General features: G+C 50.0%; 1 protein-coding gene across 3 annotated transcripts in view; it reads right to left on the reverse strand.

Moving 5' to 3' along the window:
* CLPB (caseinolytic mitochondrial matrix peptidase chaperone subunit B) overlaps positions 1 to 26,452 on the reverse strand; it is a 164,687-nt gene that overhangs the window by 19,290 nt on the left and 118,945 nt on the right. For all 3 annotated transcript variants that reach the window (XM_049713879.1, XM_004279753.3, XM_004279754.3), the window contains 8 exons: positions 16,440 to 16,517; positions 15,127 to 15,182; positions 7,969 to 8,013; positions 7,432 to 7,593; positions 1,592 to 1,748; positions 754 to 827; positions 466 to 585; positions 143 to 247 (listed from right to left, as the gene is read on the reverse strand). In XM_049713879.1, coding sequence (XP_049569836.1) covers positions 143 to 247; positions 466 to 585; positions 754 to 827; positions 1,592 to 1,748; positions 7,432 to 7,593; positions 7,969 to 8,013; positions 15,127 to 15,182; positions 16,440 to 16,517 — 797 coding nt within the window. The remainder of the gene's footprint in view (positions 1 to 142; positions 248 to 465; positions 586 to 753; positions 828 to 1,591; positions 1,749 to 7,431; positions 7,594 to 7,968; positions 8,014 to 15,126; positions 15,183 to 16,439; positions 16,518 to 26,452) is intronic.

Consider the following 26,452-nt stretch of genomic DNA (forward strand, 5'->3'; position numbering starts at 1 on the left):
ATTGTTTTTGGTTCTGAAGAGGCATCTGCTCTAAGAACAATTCCTGCCTGTCTGGACAGACTGGGAGCCCAGGGAATGCGTCTGGGGGCACCAGGGAGGGAGGTGTGGAGGTGCCTCACTTCTCTCAGGCTCCTGTGCTCACCTCATGCTTAATGGAGCGGGCGCCATAGTGCACGTTGTAGCCGTCAACCAACACGTCTGCCACCTCACGGTCCCAGAGCAGTGTGATGTTGTGCCTTTGCTTGGCCTGGGACAGGTCAGATAGGAGCATGCCTGAATGTGGGCCAGGGCTTTCTATCTCTCAGCGCTCTGGCCTGAGGCCTGGGCCTGTGAGAGACTGTGTGCCCTATAGCCACTGGACCCCTCTGTGCTCCTTCTTCTGGGGGTGGCGCTCCCAGCCTAGTGTTCCCTGACTTCCAGTGGGCATATATCCCACCCCCACCCACAGGCAGTCCCCGCTCTTACTCTCTTGGCCCAGAAATTCAGCTCCTTGTTGACGAGTTGGATGAGCTCCGAGTGGCAGAAGGGGAGGAAGTAGACGATCTCATTGATTCGTCCCAGAAACTCATCTCTCCTGAAGTGAGCCTATAGGGCCAGGTTAGGGATGGGGTGAACTCAGTGACCCAGAGGGTATAAAGGAATTACTGGACCCTATTGGGGAAGATGGGTGTGGGAGGGTTTCCGTATCTTCACGATGGCTAAGGGGATCCCCCCCAACCCGAGGCTCCAGCAGGAATGACAAAGAGCTCTTACTTTTAGGATGGGGCGAATCACATTTTCCTTGAAGTTCTTAGAGATGGTGATCTTGTCACTAGTCTGGACATCCCCTGTAGAGACAGAATCATAAACCCAGGACCTTTGGGAGCTGTGCCTGCTCCTTCACTCTATCCATGAAAAAAGCCCTGGTCCTGACCCTTATGGTCTGTGTGTTCCTGGTCAAGGTCTCAGGCTGTCTGGGCCTCAGCCTTCTCCTCACCTGCACAATGAGAGGCCTGGACTGGGTACCTCCTAGGCCCTTCCACTGCTCATGTACTGGTAGGAACTGTATGAAGGAGGGGAAGGGAGAGGAGAAGAGTCAGGACCAAGACTGGGCTGGAGAGTTCAATCCTAAATAGAAAGGTGACAGATGTGGCCTCCTGCCTGACATGCTCCTCCTTTCCTCCTATGCAGGAAGGCTCCCTGGCTGAAAAAGGCTGTGTCACCTCCATACGGTTTCTGATCTGCTATCCCCTCATTGCACCGAAGTGTCTCCATCTGTTGAGTGTGCATCCCTTCAGTCCCCTTAGGCCCTGGCCTCTTCCTGGCCCCATGCCCTGGTGTGGCTCTGTCCATTACTCTGTCTGGAGCCCTCCTGTCACCCAAGAGACTTGGGGATTTCTTGAGGAAGTAGGGGCACCGTCTGTCTGCCTCCCTCCACTATGTAGTAGGGTGCTTGGTGTCTGGTCAGGACCAGCTAGGAACAAAGATGCTACCAGGGCCCTCATCTGGCCCCAGGACACCAATGCCATCCTGCCATCCTTGACCTCAGGAGATGCGCTGGCGGCCTGGTCACTTGACCAGTTGCCCAGAGAGCTCGGGCCACGTGCTGTACCAAGGTTCTCGGCGATCCGGTTATGGCTCATCTCCAAAGCTTCCTGCCTCAGCTGCAGCGCGTGCTGTGCTATCTCGTCACTGCCCACGTTGGAGGTCATGATGAAGATGGCGTCCTTGCAGTCGATGGTCTTCCCTTTTCCATCTGTCAGCCGGCCCTGGGAAGGAACCGTGACTGCATGGTCAGGGAGTGGTAAGGCTGGGCCCCTCTCCCAGGAGCTCTCTCCAGAACCCCTGTGCCTCCCCCTCCTCCAGCAGAGTCAGCACTCCCTCCTCTGGGGTCTCTGAGCACTGTTCTCACACCTCGGCTACAGTGCTCACCTGCTGGGAGTGCCCCAGGTTGAGACTGAACCTGCTGTCTGGCATCTCTGAGGGCACCCAGAAGCCAGCTTGACTGTACATGCATCCATCCAACATACTCTCCTGGAGGCCCAGTCTGGGCCAGGCTCTGTGTTGGGGCACTGGGGACTCACTGAGCCTCTGACATGCTCCCAGTCTAGAGAAGGAGTGAGGTCAGGAAACAAGCAGTCACAATTCAGTGGTTAAATGTTATGATAAAGGGAAGGCCACGCTGCTGTAGGAGGTCAGAGGAGGGTATTCTACAGGGTCATTGTGAGGACCAGGTAAATGAACTGAAACAGGTATAATCTCTGCATCTTTAGAGCCATCCTCTGGCCTGGTTAATGTCCCTCCTTTAACCAACTTGGGAAATTGCCTTGGAATCTTTAGCTTTTTCTAGAGGTTACACAGAAGAAAGCATCTTTACTAGAAACAGATGCACAAGGAAAGAGAAAAGGGGCAACAGTAGAGGGAGGAGACAGAAGAATGAGAAAATTGTAGCTGTCCAGGGCCATTCAGTTCAAGGGCAAGGAACTCTGCCCACTCAGCAAACCTCAAGGCTAGCATGGTACAACAGCACTTTGCAGTCATTTATAAAAAAGCACTAATCAGGGCCCCATTGAGAGGAACTGATGGAGTCTGACTTTGATGGGCACATCTACTTCCACTGCCGGTGCCCTGCTTAGTGCTTTCCGTGCACTGTTGCACTCTGCCCACTAGAAGGTCGCTTTATGAGGGCAGAGGCTGGGTCTTGCTCTCACTGGGTCCTAGAACAGTGTCTGGCATATAGCATGTGCTCAACACTTGCTTGCTGAATGCTTGAATCCTCACCACCCCTACAAAGAAGCTGAGGCTCAGAGAGGTTAAGTAATTTGTACAAGGTCTCACAGCTAGAATACAGTAGAGCTGAGGCTCTATTGAACTGTCTGACCCCAGAACCCATATCCTTCACTGTACACCAGGCTACTGGGGTCATACCAACAGTGTGGGATAAAATGAGGCCTCATGCAATTTTCTTTCCCTAAATAAAAATTTCTCAGAATTCTGCCAAATTCAGTTTGCATCCTTTGATCCTGACAGGAAACAAGCTACCGGGACAGGTGTGGGGAGAGGCAGACCTTCCTGGGAACTCATCTGGGTTGCATGCAAAAGCATAACTCCTGCCAAGTTTGAGAACATGGCTTTGGGGAAAGGTCACTGACCTCAGCCTGTTGGCACCTGCCCAAGCCAGTGATGCTGGGCCCTGCCCCAGCCTCAGGTAACCAATCCTCCTCAAGTGTTCCCCTTTCCCTGGTGGCGAGGGCCTCACTCAAGGTCAGCCCTTGGTTCTAAAGCCAATGCAAAGGCAGACCAGCCCTGGCCCTCAGAGGTAAAAAAGGAATGTGCATTAACTGAGCGCCTACTGTGTACTGGGCACAGTACCAAGTGCTTTTCTGCCTCACTTTACATGGGACCTTGGCACAGACCTCAGAAAGTGTTAGTTCCAAGGGGGTCTATTCAACAGGGCCCTCAAGATCCAAATCCTGGTCACTCTCCCGTCCCAGCCTTGGGAGGGACGAAGAGAAGGCAAGGGTGCAAGCAGATGTTCCTGAGCTTGGCCATTAGCTTCCTACTTCACCCCCTGCTTATGGGTTACAACATGACAGAATCCACTAAGGGCAACTCTAGTTTTGGGGACCATGTCTGCGTGCATGTGTGATGTGCCCAAGTGCGTGCAGATGACCCTGTGTGTGTTCGCAGAGCTCATCCCTGAGGACTGAGCACACACACTGCTGTACTGGCCAGAGCAATAACCAGTGGCCATTTCTTTCAGAGAGATCAAAGCTCTGCTCATAACTGGGCCTGAGGATGGGTCCCAGGTGGGTGAGGGGAGCAGGTGCAGTGTATTACTGACCCAAAGGGTGACCTTCACACTGTTCACGTCTCCTTCTCCTCAGAGTCCCTGGCAAGAAAATGTGTCCCAAAGAGGGAGCTGTTGCTGTCCTGCCTCTCAGCAACGACTGGAGTGCACGCATCCTGGGTGGCGCGTGAATGCTCACCTCAGGGTTATAGGGGCTGCTTTCCCCCGTTTCTGTCCTTGAAGGAAGGAGCAGTGGGTGGGCTTCCTAGGACTTCTGCCCTGTGCTACAGACTCTGGGGTCAACAGAGAAGTGACCTGCATTAGCTCTGCTTGGTGTTTTGGTGAGAGCATTAGGGCTTCTGCTTTTCTGGGTCCAAGCTTGGGAGGTCTGGGCTGGGTGGATATGGGGGGGGGGGCTTCCCTATTCCCCCAGACTGGATCAGGTGCCCTTATAACTCCTACTTATCCTAGCACACCACTCACCACAGTGGCTGGACTGCTCTTTGCTGCCTGTCTCCCCCTCGCTCAGAAACACTGAGGCAGGGACTGTCTGTTCTCCCTCTGTCCTCTCTGCCCCGCACTGAACCACCTTCTCCTGGTTTGCCTCTTACTCTCTGGCAATTCTGCCTTTGACTCTTTTTGGAGAGGTTGCAAGGCTGTTCTTACCTCTCTTCTCTGCACACCATACTCTCACTAGGTCAGAGATCTCACCCCTTCCTGTGGCTTCTGGTACTCTCTCTGTGCTGAAGCATTCCTGAGTCTCTGCTTCCGGTGCAGGCCTCTCTTACACTCCAGACCGCTCAAACTGATGAGCGACTTCTTGGACATACCCATCTGGCTGTGGCATTTCATTTTCAACAATTTCAAACCTTAGCTCCTTACCTTCCTCATCAATCTGTTGCTCATCCCCTTGTGTTCCCTGCCGCAGGTTGATGGCAGCAGCACCCATGGGTCACCCAGGCCAGAAATCCTGCCGCTGGTCATCCTTGGTCCCTCCCTCTCTCCTCACATCCAACCACCGAGCCCTGCACAGCGGACTTCCCGGGAGCTCTCCCCATCTCACAGCCCTGCTTGAGAGCAGGCCTCCCAAGCTCTCGCCTGGACTCTTCAACAGTCTCCTCACTGGTCTCTCTTCTTCCTTCTAGTCCATTTGCTCACTGCTGCCTATAGGATCTTTATAAAGTGAAAACCTGATCATATTTCTCTCTTGCCTAAAGTCTTTAAAGGCTTCTTACTGTTCACCAAAAAAGTCCACACTCCTCTGCCTGGCATTCTTACCTGCCCCTGTCTACCTTATCCACCTATCTCCACCATTCTATTCTCCCTTTCCCTCTGCAGTCGATCAATACTGAACAGCTGTAGTTCTCTGCATATACCAGGCTGCCTCATGCCCCTGTGCTTCTGCACACTGGGTGTCTACTGCCAGCCCTTCTCCACTCTGTTCACCTGGCAAATACTTATTCATCCTTGGAAGGTTTGCTGAATTACTACTGAATTAAGTTTGTCAACAGGGCATTTCTCCTGGCGCTGTGGGTTCTGGGAATGGTTGGAGTGAGACAAGGTCTCTGTCCTCAAGAAGCAAACATGCATAAATCTGGCTAAGTAAGCTCAGATGGCAGCTTTGGTCAATGGATGCAAGCGCATAAACATCAGAAACTGTAGCAGGTTGTCGGGAGCTGTAGGAAGGAGTTATTATCAACTCCCCAAGGTAGTCAGTGGAGTGACAGCAGCAGTGGGTGGGGTGGACAGGGCTTACACACGGGAGTGGTAAGCATTTTCCAGGTGGGGTTGGTTGTATTTCAGTCAGCAGTTGCCTTCCCTCTTTCTGGACCAGGAACCTCTCCAGGGAAGTGAGAGGCCAACCAGGCTGCTGTGCTCACCTTCCCTAAGCCGGGCTCTCCCTTCCTGTGAATGCTTCATTCCAGATCTACTGTTCTCTTTTGGCCTTGGCTGCATGGTAGTTACTATTTTAGCTGCAGGCTCTGGAACTGGACTGCCTGGGTTCAAATCCTGGATTTCCTCTTCCCAACTGTGTGACCATGGGTGAATAAATCGTCTCACTTTACTTCAGTTTCTACATTTGTTACATGGAGTCAGTAATAATAACCATCTTCTGGGAACCAATCCTCCTTCTGGGAGGATTAAAGGAGTTCATACATGCAATAACAGTGCCCTGCACACAAAGTACAAAAATGTCAACTTTATCATATCTCCTTTCTGCTGTCTACTAGGTAGGGAGTTCCCAGAGGGCAGGTTTGGGTCTGGTCCACAGCTGTGTACCTGAATCCCACCAAGAGGCTAGAAGGCGGCAGCGGGGGTCGGGGTCGGGGTGGTCTCAGAGCACAGGTGCGGGAAACAGAATATGTGACCTTTGAAGGCTTGGCCTTCATTCCTCAGTGGGGGTGGGGGGTGGGTCTCGAGACAGGGAGCAGATGAGAGCCTAGGAAGAGAGCAATAAACTGGGGCAGGGGCAAGGATGCTGGGCCAGGTGGGACAGGCAGTGGGCAGCTGTGGGGACATTTGGATCTGGTTCTTCCTGGCTTGGTACCTGATGTGCTATTTGGTCCACGGGTATCCATTCCTGCATTTTGTTAGTGCACTTTGACATGGGCAGCAAACCTCTTTCCATTTTCCCAGGGCTGGAGGGAAAATGGGGCTGGACATTTTCCCTGGACTGGACTCCATCCGGCCATGTGCTGGCTAATATAGTCCCTGCATGGGAGCAGATGGGAGGCCTCATCCCCAGTTCTGCAGGACCCCTGGAAAAGGTGGATGGCAGCCCCTCCCACGATCATAAGCTCTCCCTCCGCTGCTCAAGATAAGGACTGGTACAGATGGGGAGAACTGGGGCTCTGGGACCAGATGTATCTGCAGCCCATTTCTGGCTCTTCCACACAGTAGCTCTGTGGCCTTGGGCAAGTCATTTATAACCTTGCTGAACCTCAGTTTCTTCATCTGTAACAAATGATTGGTACCTTGCCTGGCTATTGTGATGATTAGCAAGAACGTCTGTAAAGTCTTTAGCACAGGCCTATTACATAGACTGTGCTGAAAAAGAGGAAGTTGTTCTCATTTAGAGCTCATTTCACCAGTTAAGAGGGAGACTGTCCTTGCTTGTGACCAGCCTGGAGCTCCTCTGGAGAAGACGGTTCCATGAACCAGGGCACCACCATTCCATCATCATGGTCACCATCACAGACAGCAGCAACGTCCCTGGCGTTTTAAAGAACTGGTGAAAATGATGGCTGACAGGGGGAGGAGCAGGAGCTGTCTGAGCCAGAAAGGTTCTTGGAGCTTATTGGATCCAGCCTCCTTGTTTGTCAAACGAGGTCCCTGATGCCGAGAGATGGGGCAGAGCTAGAACTAAAAATTCAGCTCTCTCTCTCTCTCCCCTGGCACCCCTGTCCCATTCTGTCTCTTTCGAAGGTAGTCTGGGCAGCCACAACATTTCAACTGTTGGGCAGTGCTGGTCTTCCTTGGGTGCCCAGTCTGGGCCCCGGTCCAGAGAGGGGGTGAAGCCACACCTGCTAAGTGACTGAACGTACATACGAGGAAGCAGCAACTTGAGGAATGATCAATTCTGGGCCCCTGGGTCCTGCTGTTCACAGCCCCCCATACCTACAGGTGTCCCCAACTCCATCCCGGCCCAAGCTGACTGGCACCTCATCAAACAGCTGCAGCATGATGGTGAGCACATCTGGATGGGCTTTGTCCACCTCATCGAAGAGCACCACAGCGTTGGGGCACTGCTTCAGCTTCTTGGTCAGCTGGCCACCCTCCTCATGGCCGATGTAGCCTGGTGGGGACCCAATAAATTTGGCCACCTGATGGAAGGAAGGAAATAAGTTAGGAAGGCCTTTCTATGCTTTTAGTTTCCAATATGGGACATGCAACGGTAAGATGGCTTTATATACTGTTAAGATTGCCTGTCTCAACAAGGACAATCAGGTTGTCTCTTTGGGTGGAAGGAATCCTGCTGTGATGGGAGAGCAGATGATCTTTTCTGTGTTTACTCTTCAGAGCAAATCGTATGCAAAACAGATCAGTGACCCTGCTGTGTACATATGCTCCCCGCAAAGGACAAATCCCAAGGCTGCTGGAATTATCTCAGGCCTAATCGACAAGTCACATCAAAATAGCCAGGCAGAGCCCTGTTGACAGGCTCTCCAAACCACACTTCACCAAGGACTCTCACTCACCTCATGCCGCTCCTGGAACTCAGACATGTCAAGCCTGATGAAACCCTGTGTGGAAACAAGCAGGAGTCCATTTGAAGAAGGCAGGGGGAAGGGTTAACGAGGAGAGATCTCAAATATATTTCGGCTTTTAAGCCACACCAAGCCAAGATTTTCTATCCCATTTTCATGATATAGTTTTTTCTGGCTCCTTGCCTCCTTTTTCTGTCCACTCATCCCCCACGATTCCCTCATGCCCTACCTTAATAAACCCAAGTCGTGTTCCTGCCTTAAATCTGGCTTGGAATGTCTCTTTTTTCAGGCTTCTACTGGGTCTGATCACCACATCATCCACTCATCCCACATTTCCTGAGGGCATACTGTGTGTGCCAAGCACTGGAGCTATGTCTCTGGTCTCTAGCAGCACCTGAGTGGGGCAGGCTGACATGGACAAAGTCAGTCACCATCAGCGTGGGATCATTTTGAGATGGAGGGGAGCAACAAGCACCCAGACAGCTCCATGGTGCCCTCAACCTTGCAAGTCTATGTGGGCACATGCCCCTTTTTCTTTTTTTTTTAAGTATAGTTGATTTACAAAGTTGTGTTAGTTTCAGGTGTACAGCAAAGTGATTCAGTTATACATACACACACCCACATATATACATATATATATTCTTTTTCAGATTCTTTTCCATTATAGATTATTACAAGATATTGAATACAGTTCCCCGTGCTATAAGTAGGTCCTTATTACTTACCTTTTTTATATATAGTAGTGTGTATATGTTAATCCCAAACTACTAACTTATCCTCTCCCCCTTCTCCCTTTGTTAACCATGAGTTTGTTTTCTACGTCTGAGAGTCTATTTCTGTTTCATAAATAAGTTCATCTGTATCATTCTTTTAGTGTCCACATATAAGTGTACGATACAATATTTGTCTTTCTCTGTCTGACTTACTTCACTTAGTATGATAATCTCTAGGTCCATCCATGTTGCTGCAAATGGCATTATTTCATTCTTTTTTTATGGCTGAGTAGTATTCCATTGTAATATATGTACCACATCTTCTTTATCCATTCGTCTGTCGATGGACATTTAGGTTGTTTCCATGTCCTGGCTATTGTAAATAGTGCTGCAATGATCACTGGGCTGCATGTATCTTTTCAAATTGGAGTTTTCGTCTTTTCTGGATATATGCCCAGGAGAGGGATTGCTGCGACATACGGTAACTCTATTTTTAGTTTTTTAAGGAACCTCCATACTGCTCTCCACAGTGGCTGCACCAATTTATTTTTATATTATTTATTAAAAAATTTTTTTTATCACAGTTTTTAAAAAAAAAAATTTATTTTATTTATTTTTTGGCTGCATTGGGCCTTCGTTGCTGTGCGCAGGCTTTCTCTAGTTGCAGCAAGCAGGGGCTACTCTGTTGCGGTGTGCAGGTTTCTTATTGCAGTGGCTTCTCTTGTTGTGGAGCATGGGCTCTAGGCACGTGGGCTTCAGTAGTTGTGGCTCGTGGCCTCTAGAGTGCAGGCTAATTGTGGCACACAGGCCCAGGTGCTCCGCGGCATGTGGGATCTTCCCAGGCCAGGGATCGAACCCGTGTCCCCTGCATTGGCAGGCAGATTCTTAACCACTGCGCCACCAGGGAAGTCCCTACTTTTCTTTTTTTCTTTTTTTTTTTTTTTGCGGTATGCGGGCCTCTCAGTGTTGTGGCCTCTCCCGTTGCGGAGCACAGGCTCCGGACGCGCAGGCTCAGCAGCCATGGCTCATGGGCCCAGCCGCTCCGTGGCATGTGGGATCTTCCCGGACCGGGGCACGAACCCGTGTCCCCTGCATTGGCAGGCAGACTCTCAACCACTGCGCCACCAGGGAAGCCCCCTACTTTTCTTTTAAACTAATAAATCTTTCTCATTTATTTACATGTTTTCACTTAAAAGCTATCTAGAATGTAGCTTGCAGCCCTTCTCTCTCCATGGTTGGGCCTAGGGCTGATTTCCAGGGAACTGGCCCCCTGGGGTGAGGCCCGACCATAATTAGCCCCAGGGGAAGAGCACACCCTCTGGAGTGGGATTTGCGAGTTAAAACAAGCAGAATGCCCATGACTTTTCATGAAGAATTTAGGGATTTAGGGCATTATAAGGGCATTCAGAGGCCCTGTCTCTCCACCCAGATCAGGGTTCCCCAGAGACTCCTCAGGCTCCTCTCCTACTGGCACATGCTTCCAGCTAAGAGAATGCACCCACTGCCTATGCTTCTCCTGAGAGCTGGGGATAAGGGAGGGCGTGCCAAGACCCTGAGAGGGAGGTAGCTATGTCTGAAATCCAGGCTATACTCTAGTTCTAGGCTATACTCAAGACCCTGAGAGGGAGGTAGCTATGTCTGAAATCCAGGCTATACTCTAGCTGGCCAGAAATTCAGTCTGTGATGTATTCTATTTTTTTCTCTGTCCTGTCACTCTGTACGTGAGGTATAGGGTGGCAGAAAGAGCCCAAGGCTTGGCTTCCAGCCCCAGTTCTCCACTATCTGTGTGGCCTTGGCTGCTTTCCCTTTTGGAGCTGCAGTTTCTTCCTATATACTCAGGCCCTTATGCCCTCTCGCTGTTTCTCCTTTATGTTATGGCCTGAGGAGAGGACCTAATCCAAGAGGTTGGAAAGGCCTTGGAGAAGTTCTTAAGGTCATGAGGGTGTGTTATCAGAGGACATGGAGCATTAGCCAGCAAGCATCTTCAGAGGGACCCAGGCAGCTCGGCCAAGAGAAACACTGGCTTCAGGAAGTGTTGGAAGATAGACATGGGGAAGCTGGGAGTGCTGCCCAGAGGGAGCAATGAGCTGGAAGCCATGAGATGGGTATCTGGATAATAGGTGACACTCACTGGGCGCTTACTATGTGTCTGGCGATGTTCTAAATAAGCAAGCTATAAAGGGCTTAGAATGTGTGTAAGTCTATGAGATAAAAGTAGTATTATCATTCCCACCTTACAGATGAGAAAACCGAGCCACAGATTAAAGTAACTTGCCCAAGGTCACTCAAGCTTGACAATCTGGCTCCAAGCCTGTGCTCTTAGCCACTATACCCTCCTGCCTCATATTTCCCACTCCATCAATCAGCTGGGCTCTTGGCATCTTCATTTGAAGGGTTCTGAGCTTTGTGTCCAGAACCAGTGTCAATCAATGCCCCAAGATAACAGGGAGTACAGACTTCAGTGCTCACTTACGCTTATGTCAAATTACCTGGGTTCTTATCCTAGTCCTACTGATTTGCTGAGTAACTCTCAACAAATCTAAGGGCTTGATTTTCTTGGCTAGAATAATTTTGGTTTCAAATGATCTTACCTTAGGGTTATCTAGAAGTGAGGCAACAATAATAACAATTATATCTAACATGTACTGATTGCTTACTATGTGCCAAGAATGGTGTTTAGCATTTTACATCATTATCTCACTTAACCTTCATAACAATCCAATGAGACAGGCACCATTATTGAATCCATTTTACAAATGAGAAAACTGATGTAAACAGAGATCTCAGCCAACTCCACAGAGTCGTTTAGCATTGGACCCAGAGCCCTGCTCTTGATCCCTTCATCATACTGCCACTATAACTGCAGTCGTTAGGGCTTCACCACCCTACTTCAGGATGAAATCACGGAATGCCATTAAGGTTTCTTCTCAAGGATTATTAACCCTAATAATGGGAGTTAACAAAGCTGCTCAATTTGGGAGAAATAGTAGAGGTTAATGAGAGAAAAATAATAAGCTCACAAGTCTGTTAAACAAATTACAGGACTTCCCTGGTGGCGCAGTGGTTAAGAATCCACCTGCCAAGGCAGGGGACACAGGTTTGAGCCCTGGTCTGGGAAGATCTCACATGCCATGGAGCAACTGAGCCCATATGCCACAACTACTGAGCCTTCGAGCCACAACTACTGAGCCCGTGTGCCACAACTACTGAAGCCCGCGTGCCTAGAGCCCGTGCTCCGCAACAAGAGAAGCCACCGCAATGAGAAGCCCGCACACTGCAATGAAGAGTAGGCCCCGCACGCAGCAATGAAGACCCAACACAGCCAAACATAAATAAATTAATAATAAAAAAGAAATTATAAAAATGTGCAAACAAGTCCTTGAGAGGCAGCCAGGTCTGGAGGTATTGTGACTCTTTACAAATGAGGAAACTAAGGATCAGAGAGCCAGAACTTGAATTCAAGTCACCAACTCCCAGGTCAGTGCTCAGTCCTCCTTTATACTGGGCCCTGTACATGACACTTCCCACACATCACTCCATGGGTCCTGGTGATGTCAGGTACCCTGGTTAGACAGCTTACAGTCCAGAACCCTCAGATTTTGTTTTATTTTTCAATTTTATTTATTTATTTATTTATTTATTTTTGGCTGCGTTGGGTCTTCCCTGCTGCGTGCATGCTTTCTCTAGTTGCCGTGAGCGGGGGCTACTCTTGGTTGCGGTACGTGGGCTTCTCATTGCGGTGGCTTCTCTTGTTGCGGAGCACAGGCTCCAGGCACGTGGGCTTCCGTAGTTGTGGCTCGTGGGCTCCAGAGTGCAGGACCAGTAGTTGTGGCGCACGGGCGTTGCTGCTCTGCGGCGTGTGGGAACCTCCCGGACCAGGGCTTGAACCCTTGTCTCCTGCATTGGCAGGCGGATCCCCAACCACTGTGCCACCAGGGAAGCCCAGAACCCTCAGATTTTGAAGGCAGGTTTCAAACATGCCTGTTACATGTCCAGAGAATGTCTATGCTAGACATAGATGCTGTAATGAGTTGGTCCTCAGGGCTGGTGAAGGTAGAAGTTTTATAGAAGCAACAATTATGATTTAAAAATAAAATACATGGTTATATTGGGCTTCTCATGCCTCTCATCTCCCTATGTGACATGGGGACAAATGGACAAGTTTATAATCTAGCCTCCTCTTGTGGCTGAGAACAACAGTTCTGAGAGAAGAGTTGAGAGACTGGATTCTGATTTTACTTCTTCCCCTAACAGGTGACTCTGGATGCTTAACGCTGTAGGGTCTCAGTTCTCTCATCTAAAAAGTGGGTCTAATTTAGCATTTATGCTATCTTCCTTATAGGATCAAATAAGACAATGGATGGGAGTACTGTTGTGGAAAGTACAGAGTGATGAATAAATATAAGACAAGGGATCAGGCACTTACTGGGTGCTAGAACCTGTGTTCTCTGTGATTCATAGTATCTCACTTGATGCTCACGACAACCTTAGACACAGGACTGATTAGCTTCACTTTGAGGCAAGAGCTGAAACTTAAGAGGGGTAAAGCAACCTGTCTAGGACCAGTAGAACCTGTGCCAAGGAATGGCTGACTCCAGAGCCTGGATCACCCAGGCCACTGACTCCAAGTGGTGACGGTGTTAACTCCGTCTCCTAGGTGAGGCATGTACTGAAGGATGCCATCATCAGCTTTCAGGACACACTGCACTGATGGAAATCTGCCTCTTGTTTAGATGCTCCAACTGAAAAATGACCTGCATCATCAGTCTTTTATCAAGCCCCTTCTCCTTTCTACACCAGCAAGTCAGCAGATACCTTCCTTCTACTTCCACTGTGTATGAAGACATATTAAGACAGCTTGGATAAGGAGATTATGATTTGTAATTAAATATTAACCTTTCTGACAGTATTAAAATTAAACCACTCGGAATTCTTCATCCCTAATCAGGTGGTTCCTGCCCATAACTGCATCTTCCCTAATAGTCTTGCTAGTTTATGGCCCTTTCCAGAGTGCTAATTGTTTCAATCGCTGCCAACCTGATGAATTGTCTTAAAAACGCTATTTCGGTTGGAGCATATTAGCATGCCATGCGCTGCTTCTTGCCTGCCTGCCTGCCTGCCTGTTGAGTGGGTCTGCTCTAGCTTTGGTTGAGACAGCTCACAGCAGCTACTGGCAGAGTCAGTAGAAGGGGGCTATGAATGCAGCTCAGAAGGACACAGCCTGAGCTACCTTGTTTCTGTGGCTGCCAGGCCCTCAGGGAGGTGGTGAAGGGGGAGCTAGGCAAAAGCAGGAAAGGAGGTGGCCAGGACTCTGTTGCTGGCAGTTTGGCTGGCGGAGGCCTGGGCAATTCCTCATCACCTCAGCTGGGGAGGTTTTCCACAGAAAGTAGGCAAGGGCATCCAGGGTCACGGGCAACCTGTGATGCCTCCACACTGGGAAGGCCAGTAGGAAGAAGAATGTGTGGCTTTAAGTTGAAATGTTTCTGCAATCTCCAAGGACTGCTCTGACATTTCTGTCTGTGTGAAAGTATTTCCTGTCAGTCTAGAAAGTCAAACTGAGCAGGCCTTGGAAAGCCAGAGTCTGAATAAGGGGATGGGCACAGCCCTGTCCTATGGAGAATCCAGGCCTCTGGGTCATGGGAAAAAGGAGACTGACCACCTCATAGCTTAGGGCATTAAGAAATCATGTTTAAAAGCTCATGTAGAATGGGGCTTCCCTGGTGGCGCAGTGGTTGAGAGTCCGCCTGCCGATGTGGGGGACGCGGGTTTGTGTTCCGGTCCGGGAGGATCCCACATGCCGCGGAGCAGCTGGGCCCGTGAGCCATGGCCGCTGGGCCTGCGCGTCTGGAGCCTGTGCTCCGCAACGGGAGAGGCCCCAGCAGTGAGAGGCCCGCATACCGCAAAAAAAAAAAAAAAAAAAAAAAGCTCATGTAGAAAAGCAAATCCTCTTATTTCTACTTTTCTCCTACAGGTCTGAGACTCCCTCTAGCATGGCCTTGATGGCACTGGACAGTAGTGATATGTTTCTAAAGCTGTTTCCCCCTCAAGACTGAGCTCCTCAGGGCAGGGGAGTGTCTTAATGAACGCTGTATTATCAGGATCTAGTACAATACCCGGCATAGAGTAGATGCTTAGAAATGTTGTATAAATGAATCTCACTGGGTTCTCCCAAGTGCCTCAAGAGTCAGGCAGGGCAAGGATTATTCATCCTATTTCACAGATGAAGAAATTGAGGCACAAAGAGGTTGAATAACTTGCCCAAATTCCTGGAGCAATTGGTGGCCAAGTTGGGGCCATAGCTGAGGCCTGCTTCCTGGGCCAGGGCCCATCTTTTTGATTGGCTATTGCCAGATTCAGGGAGCCTAGGATTTTTTGGGCTAGCAGGAGTGGTGAGCTCTCCATGGCCTGCCAATTGGGCGTAGATCCCAGCCCTTACCTTTTTGGCATCTTTGTGCATATATTTGGCTGTCTGCTTGGCCAGTTCTGTTTTTCCTAATAAGAAGGAAAAGAGAAGTGTTGGGTTAGGACCAGATGACTATCTCCTGTGATGAAAGCATATTAGAAATGCATGGATGCTGGAAATAATGTATGTTATGGATGGGAATGTTGAGGCCCAGAGAGGGTCAGTGACTCTCTCAAAGTCACCAAGGGAATTAATGGTAAAACTGGGACCAGAATCAAAGTCTGCATTGCATCTTGATTTTTTGTGGATGGGGATTGAAGCCTTTTCTCTACAGCAGCATCCTAAGAGTGAGAGGTTGACTCTTACAATCCAGAGCCATCCTGTCCTTTGAAGCCCAGCATAAACCTTGCCTGTCCTAGGAGCACCCTGACTTCCTGGCTCACTGCACTGTATCTCTCTGGACACCCACGGTCTTGCCATCCAGCCAGGCCCTGGAGCCACAGGCCAAATAGAGGCTGGGAGAGGATAAAAAGCACCTCTCCTTGGCTTCACAGCCTTGCTTTGTAACATAAAGAAGGAATGATAATACCGAAGTGGTGGCTCTGAAGGGCCATTTGGCATGATGGTCAAGCCTTTGGAAGTCACTATCTGGTATGGGTCAAGTTCTATAGTATCATGTGAGGTAATGGTAACCCTTTGGGACCCTACATCTGAGGGAGCACCCATGAAGATGCTGAGAGGGGAAGAGGAGGCAACAGATGCATGAAATTCCCTATCAAGACAATGGGAGAGAGAAAAACAAAAAGACAACGGGAGGTGGTGGTGGTGTGGTGGTGGCAGTGGGAAGTATCTGTGAGGGCAGAGAGTGAGGGGGTGAGAATGCCTCAGATAATCCAGCCCAAATGGCTATAAAAATCCCCGACCCATTTCACTGCAACCAATTTTGCTATGCACTTAGCACTGTGCTGGCCATCAGGGGCTTTCTTTAGCTTCCTAGAGGGTTATGTCCCAGGCTACACTAGATAAGCCTGGTGCACTGGGCAGTGGAGGTGGTTCAGTTCCTAAAGGGCAGCCTCTGGGGTTGCAGAGTGGCTGGACCAGGACTCAAAGGACCCCAAGGGCCTGGCCTTCCAGGTGAAGTAGGTCCTGCACCACAGCTTCCAGAGGGAGGGGCATAATTCCAGCTGTTCCTAATGTGACAGATGATCCTCTTGCTGGCTCTGTAATTTGGAGGAAGTTGTTCTGGGAGCTAGATTTGAATGAGAGGTGGGTCGTGTGACTCTGGCCCATAGCAGCTGGGGCTCCCCCAGCTCTCCTTCCCCACAGGCTGATCTACTTCCAGTTACCTATTCCAGATGATCCCAGGAAGAGGAAGACCAGAGGGTGTTCTTCGTCGTACCAGCCATTCTCCTTCCTCCGGATCGCTATGGCCAAACACATAAGACGGGAGGACAGGGAGGGAGGCAGATAAATCAATGACACAAAAGGCAGGATAATTATCACTAAGTATACAATATGTTTTACTGCTCTGCGCCCACTCAAAGTCCTCACTACCATTAGTGCTGCCTAATCTGATTAGCTGGCAAGGCCCCTAGAGACACCTAATCAGGTTAGCATGGATTTGGAAAGCTGCCCAGAGCAGATTTCGGATAAAGTTTTCCAGGATGAGCACTCAGCGTTGCCAAGGAAACTGAAAGGCGGGTGGATGGTGAATGGAGGTGAAGGGGGTGGGGGGCTGGTGAAGGAGAATTCGAGAGGAACTTTAGCTCTCCACTGGTAACCCATCTACTCACCACTGGCAGGAGTCTGAGCCTGCCCCTATGCAAATGGGAGAGGCAGAAGCCCATGGCAGGCCCTTGGGGATCTGGGGTGTGAGCTCTGAACTCTTTCCCATTTGGGGGAACTAAGGTCTCATCTGCTGTTAGGAAATACAGCCAAATGCACTTTCTGGAAGCCAATGAAGGGTAGTGTGGAGCTCAGGGCATGGAAGGGTGAGCACCTCCACCAACATGGCCTCCACTGGGCAGAGGTAGGGGAACGGGAATAAACACGTACTAGGTTCCCCAGGGCTCAGCTCTGCTAGAGTGAGTGCTAACCTCTCCTCTTCAAGGGTTCTATGTGCAAGATGAGGAAATTAAGTGCCCAACCACAGAGTGGGAGAGTCAGGCTCAGAAGCATCACTCAAGTATAAGAGTAGGAACAGAATGAGGCAGAACAATCAGAAGAATCATTTATTAAACATGCTATCTGCTAGGCCCAATGGAAAAATCGCCAACATTTTATTACTCAAGACCCATACCCTGAGTGGAAAACATTATTTTCAATTCCATCATACTGAACAGGAAACTGAAACAAGAGATAAAGAGATCTGCCCAAGTCACACAACTAGTAGATTACCAGCTGACTGGTGGAGATGTTAGAGTTGCATCTCTAAACCTGTCTTCTTTTTTTGTCACATATGGTTACTTACAAAAGCTAGTATCAATTTGGGTTGCCATAAACGGAAACACGGCCGTCAGAAGAAGGAAGGGGAGAGACCATTGTGCAACGTCAAGGTCATCCTGCAGACGGAACAGCATATATGGTCTGGTCCCCAGAGCGTTAAGGGGAGATGAGCAAAAGGATATATGTCAGAGGACAAGGCATGGAAACCAAGTCAATGGAGGAAGAGTTGACAGTCTTAGGGAAGCATCGTCCATTCTTGAGGTGCAAAGATCCTAAATGCTATACTGTGTGGTATAATCTGTGTGGTTGGGTTTCAAAGAAGCAGCTGGAGAGATCAGGGAAGGCTTTTGGAAGAAGTGGGACTGATGACAGATCACAGAGACTGGGTGGGATCTGGAGGGGGCAAATGCAGCAGCATGACAGAGGTGGAGAGACAGGAATGAACGTGAGTACTTGTGGGTGGGATCAGATCAAAGAGGTCTCGAATCCCTGTCTTAGGAGTTCAGGTCCACACTGTGGGCTTTGTCACCTCAATCTCTAATGCTTCTACCTAAGATACTTTCTAGTTCTGGCCTCAGCAGGAAAAAAAAACTGTGCAACCTCATGGACACCAGACTAGCCACTCTGCCTGCTCGGGAGATACTCCCTGAGACTCCTGAGAGGGGCCTGAGAAAACACTGTCTAACCTCTCCCTTGGGCTAGGTCTCAGATCATCTCTAAACTGACTGGCTTGGTCCTCTGGAAGGCCTGGCCATGATGGGAATCCACAGACCTCATAGGTATCTGAAGGCTGGGGATGAAGATGGAGAAGTCCCAGCCTGGTGAGAGGGAGCCCCCAGTGTCCTGACAGAAACAAGATCCTGTGGGTTGGGGTATTTGGGGAGGTGGAGATACTGTAAAATGGCAAAGGCTAGACTTCTGTGAACATTATGTGTGGATGTGTGTTGAGGCAAGGGTGACAGAAGGGGTTATATGAAAGGAGACACACTCTTCCAAAAGTTGGCTAAGTTGAGAATCTAGGTTGGAAAGAAGCTGAGCAAAAACTGGATTCAGCCTTCATGGGGGTATTTGGGGAGGCAAAAGTATCCAGGCATCACTCAGACAGGTGGCCTGGGGGACCAGGGTTCCCCAGGTGTCATGAACCTGAGGTTCTGATCTTGACTTCTCTTTCAGGAAGCTTCCCAGCCCACCAAGAGCTGCATGCCTCTGGGCTATGCAGTTCAAAAACACCATGGAGAATGCGGAATTGGATTACGCCAGGGGCCATCTTTTCCCCCTTCTTTTCTAATAATGCACCTGGGAGAGAGCTCTTTATAATGCCAAGCAGACTCCACTGCACAGCTGTCCCTGGTCAATTCTGCCAGACCCAGGGCATGAGTCTGGGGTGGGCTTGATCTGGGATCCCCGTGAAACAGGCAAAATGCCAACCATTAAACAATTACAACTCTGGATATTTCTAATAATATCTGAAGAGAAAAATGGCCAAGCAGATGGCGTCCGACAGAATGAAAAATGGAAGCAGCTACGAAAGACCGGGGAAGGCGGGCCCTGGGGTGTGTGGTTGGCAGGGTGGCTGAGGACCAAGGCTGGGTGCCTCAGGGTTCTGTCAGGCTGGGGCAGAGGCTGGGACAGACAGAGACCTGGATAGGCCCATTTGGGATGTGGCCACAGGTGTTGGTGCTCTGTGGACAGGCAAATGCAGCAACTTCCTCTGCTAGCACTTCAGAGTCTGTAAAGAACTTCTGTAGACATAACTTCATTTGAGGCTGGTTATGAACCCATGAGGCTGGCAGGGCAGGTAACCTGATTCCCATTTTACAGACGAGGAAATATATATAAAGAAGTTAGGTGACCTGCTCAAGACTACACAGGTAAATAAATGAACCTGGGCTTTAACCCTGGCTCTGGCTAGCTCCTGAGCATGAACTGGTGCTTCAGGAGTTTAGAGAAAGGAGTTGGCTCTCCCCTACCACAACATCTCCTCATTCCCTCGCCTCACCTGGAAAGCCACCGCACTGCAGTCTTCCAGTCTGGCTGGCTCAGCCATTCCATACATGGTCTCAGGAGCCCCTGCCCCTGACCATATCCTGACCACTGCTCTCTGGGCTTGAGATGGTGTCAGGTTCCCTGAGCAGGCAGCTCAGCCCCTTCTCTGGCCAGTCCCATCTCTGAAAGCTCCAACAGGTTTGGCAGCCTCTCCACATGCTGAGCCAGCTCCAGGGCCTCCTTGCTGGGTTCTTCCCCTTACCAGAACGTCTTCTCCTGACCATGTCAACCACTACCAGACCATCCTAAGTCTCACCTGCAACAACTCTTTCCTGTTTATTCCACCGCATCACATCTGCTCCATTAACTCCTATGTTCATCTATGGGGCAGTATGATGGAGAGGGCAGGAGTTACAGGACCTAGTTTGGAGTCCTGGCTCTACCACTTATTAGCTGATTGACTTTGAGTAAAACACTTACTGATTTAGACGCTTGGTTTCTTCATCTATAAAATGGGAAGAGCCATACATGCTCAGTCAGCCGCACATGAAGATTAAAATGAGTTAATGGCTATAGTATAGTATAGTTAATGGCTATAAGTTGCAAAGAATGGAATAATAATAAAAATAATGGTAGTCATAGCAGCAGTAGTGGCAGCTGCCATTAGCTTTGCTATTTTACAGATCTCTCTTTCATCCTTACAATAATTCAGAGAAGTAGACATTACCTCCGTTTTACAGAAGAAGAGACTGAGGCTCAAAGGGGGGCAGTGGAACAGGTTTCATCTGTCTCTGCCCTCGTATCAGGGGGAGGGTGTGCCTCAACCTGTGTACTCCGTGGGTGCATGTGCTAGGCATTCTACTTCCCGAGGGACTCTTGCCCATCACTGGTTTCATGTGTGCTGACTAAATGAATGAATTCTTGGTTTTTCTGGAATCACAAGGGGAAAAGAACAGACACTTCAACTCCCATTTTACAGAGAAGAGTGAGGCCTGGACCCAAGAGTCTCTTATGGCTTCAACTGGTTACTACTACTACTACTACTACTACTACTACCCTTGGGTGAATAAGGTTTCCACTCTCTTCTTAACCTCTCTCCAGGGAGCCTTATTCATTTGCTCAGCAAAAAAGCTCTGTGTTGAGTGCTGGGGCACCTACAAAGAAGCCTAAAACAAGGTTTGTGCCTTTTGGTTCAACGCTGCTATGAAAACTGTGGGTTCCAAGCGGGATGGGAGCAACTGGGAGAAGTGTGGGAAGAGCCATTTGTGCCTGAAGTATGAGGGAGAGATGGTCAGGCAGTCTGGGTATGAAGGGACATTCCAGAGGAAAGCCCTGGTGTGTGCAAAACCAAAGTGAGACAAAAGTACTGCCTCCTCCTCCCATGCCAGGCCTTTGCCTCCATCTAGCTCAAGGTTCTGGGGGAGTCTGGGCAGGCTGACACTTCTTTCCTGATAAGTTCTGGTGATGCAGTGGGAGAGATTTTTTTAACCTAACTGGAACATGTTTGTTCCATGCTTGTGCCACCTCCTAGGGAAACCTGTCCTTCAGAGGGACTCCATGGCTGAGTCATCTAAATGTCTATTAGCAATTTCCTATCTAAGCTTATAGGTTCGAGGAGCACAGCTCAAGAAGTATCTGCTGACTGAGTGGATACTGGTGCCTTGGGTTTGGTGGATGATGAGAGAGAGTTCTCTTCTTAGTCTGTAAGGATTAGTCTTTCTGAAGACAAACTATTGCTACTAAGGGGTTACGTATTAAAATTGCAAAAAACAGCTTTTGTTGAGCCCACCCCATTATATGTGCCTATGTGCATGCTGTGAGGTAAGGGATCCCTGAAGGAAGATTGACACCCTTCCAGAAAGAGGCTGAGATCAGAATTTGTGCTGAGGAGAGGCAGAACGTCAAGATGGTCTCAGACTTTGTTCATTTGAGTTCACTTGAGTTCAACCTTTTACACACCTGTGTACCAACCCTGGGGAAACAGACCTGAATGAGAGGTAGTTCCTGACCTTGGGAGGGAGAAAGACCACTGATGCCATGTGGTAAGTTCAGTTTTAAAAGATGTCCACGGGAAGCCCAGAGAAAGGGCCCTGCACCCAGGTGGAGGGCTAAGGAAGGCTTCCTGGAGGAGGCCTCGGTGTTGAGGGTCCCGGCAGGTGAGTGGAAGGGCAGGGCAGTCCAGACAATAAGAATGGCAGGCGCACAGGAGGGACACCTGAAGTGGTGAGGTGGGGAAGTGGAACTGTAAGAAGTTTTCTAAATCAGTCACTGCCTCTCTACAACTCAGGGATGACCTGGATGTATTTCTCAGATTAGAAACAGGACTCCAAGGGAGGGTCCAGAAAGGTGCAGTGCTTAGGAAGATTACATTTTTGGATTAGTCAAAGAGGGACGTGGAGCACAAGAAAGGATGGTGCGCCTACTGTGTGCACATGGCTGATGTTGAGATTCTGAATTCGGGACAGACCTTGGAAGAGCAGTCAAGGTGGTAGAGCTTCCCGGGGGAGTTCATGGGCTTGAGTCAACTGGGACCAGATGCAATGGGTTCTGGGGACAGGCCCCTGGTCAGAGGGAGCAACAGGGTGTACAGGATGACCTGCTGCCCAGAAAAAGCTTCTTGGAGCAGGTCTGGGGAAAAGGGGTCAAAGGCTGAGTAGTATGGGTGTTGTAATTAACTATTTCGCTACAGTCACATTCCTAGTACGCTTGTGAACAACTAGAAAGCAGGCTTACAGCTTCTCTTCTTTCCTCAGAGCACATCAGAGATGGACAAAGGGCCATACCAAAATAATTAATCTGACAAACTTCACTAAGCATCTACTTCGAGCAGAGCGCTGTGCCAGGACATGGGAAAACAAAAATGATTCAGTCATGGTCTCTGCCCTCAGGAGTCTACAGTCTATTGCTCCTGAACTGAGTTAGGCTAAGTAAAAACCAGCCCGAGTGTGGGAGGTGGGCAGGGCTGGGGTGGGGAAGGGGCCAGAAGAAAGGGAATTACAAGCAGAGGGGGCAGCATCAACAAATGCAGGCAGGAGATCAACACAGCACATGCGGGGTAGCAGAAGCAGCCGTTCTGTGCAGTGCCAGGTGGGGACGGGTGGGGGCAACCGAGGAGGGGGAGCAGCAGGGGTGGGCCCTGTGTGCCAGGCTAGGGCAGCCACTCAAAGATTTTAAACAGGCTTTTTTTTTTTTCCCCCCTATACTTTACAAAGCTCACTCTAGCTGGGGAGAAGTGATTACAGGGAAAGAAAAGGAGGCAGAGACACCAGTGAGGAGGCCACTGCTTGGTTCACATGGGAGATACTGAGGTCCTGAGCTGGGGCAGCGGTATTAGGAACAGAGGGGAGAAGAACAGAGAGTTACAATGATAGAACTTGATGGGCTGTGAGGGGTGAGGGGGAGGGAAGGACCAAGGAAACACCTAAGTTTCTATTTAGGAGACCAGGGAACGGTAGTGCCTTTACTGAGACAGGAACATGGGAGGAGGGTGGGTTGGAGGAGGGGGGCGGAGTCTAGCTCTGAATGGGCTGAATAGACAACTGCTTGCGTTTCTGAGGATGGTGGGACACAGAGGCTCTGAGCTCCCAGGAGGTCTGCCCAGTAGAACAGGCATCCTCCCCTTCCCCATGTTCAAGAACGGCTCTGCATTCTGGATGGAGAGCCTCACTTTCAATGTCAGTGCTCTGGCTTGTGGTCTGTAGGTTGGTCCTGTTTTGGCTCCAGTGACCCCAGAAGACCAGAGAGGCCATGGGGGCCTGGGCTGTGGGGCTGGTGCTTTATCTCCTCCATTTGTAAGGCGGTAACTGTGCGCCAGCCTTGCTAGAAGCCCTGCAGCTGGGGATCACACTGATAAATTCACTGTATTACTTTGCACAAATCAATATCCCAGCACTTACCAGGGGTTGATGTGACCGAAATTGGTTTCAGTCAATTCGTGAGGGTAATAAATGGCCATTTATCAAATCAATTCATTCTGCGGCACTTCTCTGCCTGCCCATCCTCGTGGTACCCCTGGGGTGCCAGGCTCCACCCAGCCAGCCCCCAGCACATATCTGACACTAGCCTAGAGGACTCAGGGAGGTCTGGCCTACCCTCTAGATCCGCCTCCCTCTCCTGCACCTACTTCAGTCTTGAGGTCCTGAGGCACTGGCTGCTGCTTACCTGCCACAAATTCCAACCCAAAGAGTGCCTCATGCTTCACCTGAGTTTGTAGCTGAACACAATCTATTATCAGTGTGATCCTGGCTGCAGGGCCTCTAGCAAGGTGGGTGCACAGTCACTGCTTTACAAATGGAAGAGAACATACCAACCCCTCAGCCCAGGCCATCCACGGCCTCTGTATCTTTTCCAGCATCACTGGAGCCATAGCAGGGTCAACCTACATACCACAGGACAAAGATCTGCCTCCAGATCTGAGGCAGTTCGGGTGACAGAATGGAGCTTTGGATAGAAGGAAGCACTCGGGGCAGACATTCTGACAGGTCCTAGGAGGTGGGGAGTGGAATCATCTACTCCTGCTCTGGGCCAAGGGCAGGGACAGACAAGGTGATGTAGGACCTGGGGAAGAGACCAGTCTGGGGCTGGGACTAGGGATAAGTCCCGGGTTGAAGGAAATAACTGTGGGCCTGACCTGTAGAGCACAGTACCCAACCCTAGGTGGTAAACATCTTGAGGAAGGGGACTAGATTTTGTTGAGTGCTATCTGGTACACGCTGGAGGAAGCATGTGCTTTACAGTCCAACAGTCCTGGATTTGGCTCCCCGGTACAGAGATGAGGAAACTGATGCTCAAAGAAGCTGAATGACCAGCCTCAGCTGCACAGCTGGTAAGTGGCCCACCTACGATTTGAGCCCTGGTTGATCCTCCCTCTCCCCCCAGCTACTTCTGCGAGCTTCATAGCTTATGGGCTTGAGAAGCTGGTGAGTAGCAGGAGGTAAGAGGAGCAGGCAACCTGCTGGGAAAGGGCTGTGTAAGAAGTGGGGGGAAAATATCATGATGGCAGCTGCAGTTCTGGCCCAAGTAGACATGGGACTCCAGCAGGATATGCTTTCTCAGATCTCTGCTAGGTCACCTGTCTCTCCCATGGGCTCCTCCTCCTCTCTTCTTCAACTCAAGAGTTCCCAGGTCTCCTTCCCCTCTACCTCAGACACAGAGTGTGGTGTTGCCACCTCCAAGGTGGTGGCTGAGGGTGGCTGTCTGTATCCAGACCCAAAAGGGCAGCCTGGTGTGGTCTGGGCCTGAGTAGCAGGAACTTGTGTATTCATAAAAGCTTTCCCTGGCTCCTGTGTGTGCCTGCAGGCAGCCTTCTGACCTCTAGCTGGTGAGGCAGCTCTGGTCTATGGGCTCCTCTTTTTTTTTTTTTTAAATTAATTAATTAATTTTGGTTGTACTGGGTCTTCTTAGTTGCGGCAGGTGGGCTCCTTAGTTGCAGCTCGCCAGCTCCTTAGTTGCAGCATGTGGACTCCTTAGTTGTGGCAGGCGTGCTCCTTAGTTGCAGCTCCAGGGTTCCTTAGTTGCAGCTTGCTGGCTCCTTAGTTGTGGCAAGTGTGCTCCTTAGTTGCGGCATGTGAATTCTTAGTTGCGGCATGCATGTGGGCTCTAGTTCCCTGACCAGGGATTGAACCTGGGCCCCCTGCATTGGGAGCGCGGAGTCTTACCCACTGTGCCACCAGGGAAGTCCCTATGGGCTCCTCTTATTCACTGATGGTCAGGCCTCTGATGAGGGGCTCACGATCCTACTGGTGTGTGAGGCATCTGGTGAATACTTGCAAAAACGACGTTGATGACAGATATAATGAGAAATTAACAGTCCCACTGGTGTGTGAGGATGATGGAGACTGGGCTGGGCTTAGTGTGTCACAGGGGTGACTGCCTTCATTGTTCAATGACTCCTCTAATAGGTTTCCTAGGGCTGACAAGGCCACTCCAGAATGTTCCAGAGGGGCACCACAATTTCAGACTCATTTCTCCTTTTACTGGCGAGAACTGGTGCTGGCCTTGGCAGTCGCTGGGCTGCAGCTGGTGGGACTAGATGCAGCACCAGATGCAACATGTGAGTGGGACTGACCACGACATCACAGGGAAGAGGTTTTTAATTTTCTTTTTTTTTTTTTGGCCAAGCCACGTGGCACGCGGGATCCCAGTCCCTGACCAGGGATTGAACCTGCACCCTCTGCAGTGGAAGCGCAGAGTCCTAACCACTGGACCTCCAGGGAAGTACCGGAAAGAAGTTTTTAAACTTGAGCTGAGCATCAGATTGCCTGCAGGGCCTGTTAAAACACAGATTTCTGGGGAATTCCCTGGGGGCCCAGTGGTTAGGACTCTGCTTTCACTGCCGAGGGCCTGGGTTCAATCCTTGGTCGGAGAACTAAGATCCCATAAGCTGCATGGCATGGCCAAAAAAATAAATTAAAAAATAACCCCCAAAAACAAAACCCACAGATTTCTGGGGCCCCCTGCGAGAACTTCTTATTCCATAGGTCTGGGCTGAGGCCTCAGATCTACATTTCCAACGAGTTCCCAGAGGATGCTGGTGCTGCTGGTCCAGAGACCACTTTGAGAACCACTGCCCTGGGGGATACCCCTTGTCTAGGCCAGGCATAGGGTTCCACTGACCTTACCTCACCTGTCTGAGGTCACCCTCAGGGAGTCATGCACCTGAGTAGAGGAACAATAGTGAGGCCACCATCCTGAGCAGAATCTCAGTTTGATATATCTCTCTAGTGGGATCTGCATGGGGAGGAGGGCCATTAGATTAGGAGTTACACCAGCAGGCAGTCTAGCTCCCAGGGGTCAAAGTATCAGACATAAAGAACTTCTGAGGTGGAGAAGAAGGCACTCAAGACTTGTTCAGAATATTTTCCCCAAAATTGAACCAGCTGCTGACAAATTATACTGAAGTGTGGCAGAGTCCTGTGCTGGGAGACAG

This window comes from Orcinus orca, chromosome 8 (genome assembly GCF_937001465.1).
Source record: "Orcinus orca chromosome 8, mOrcOrc1.1, whole genome shotgun sequence".
NCBI lineage: Eukaryota > Metazoa > Chordata > Mammalia > Artiodactyla > Delphinidae > Orcinus > Orcinus orca.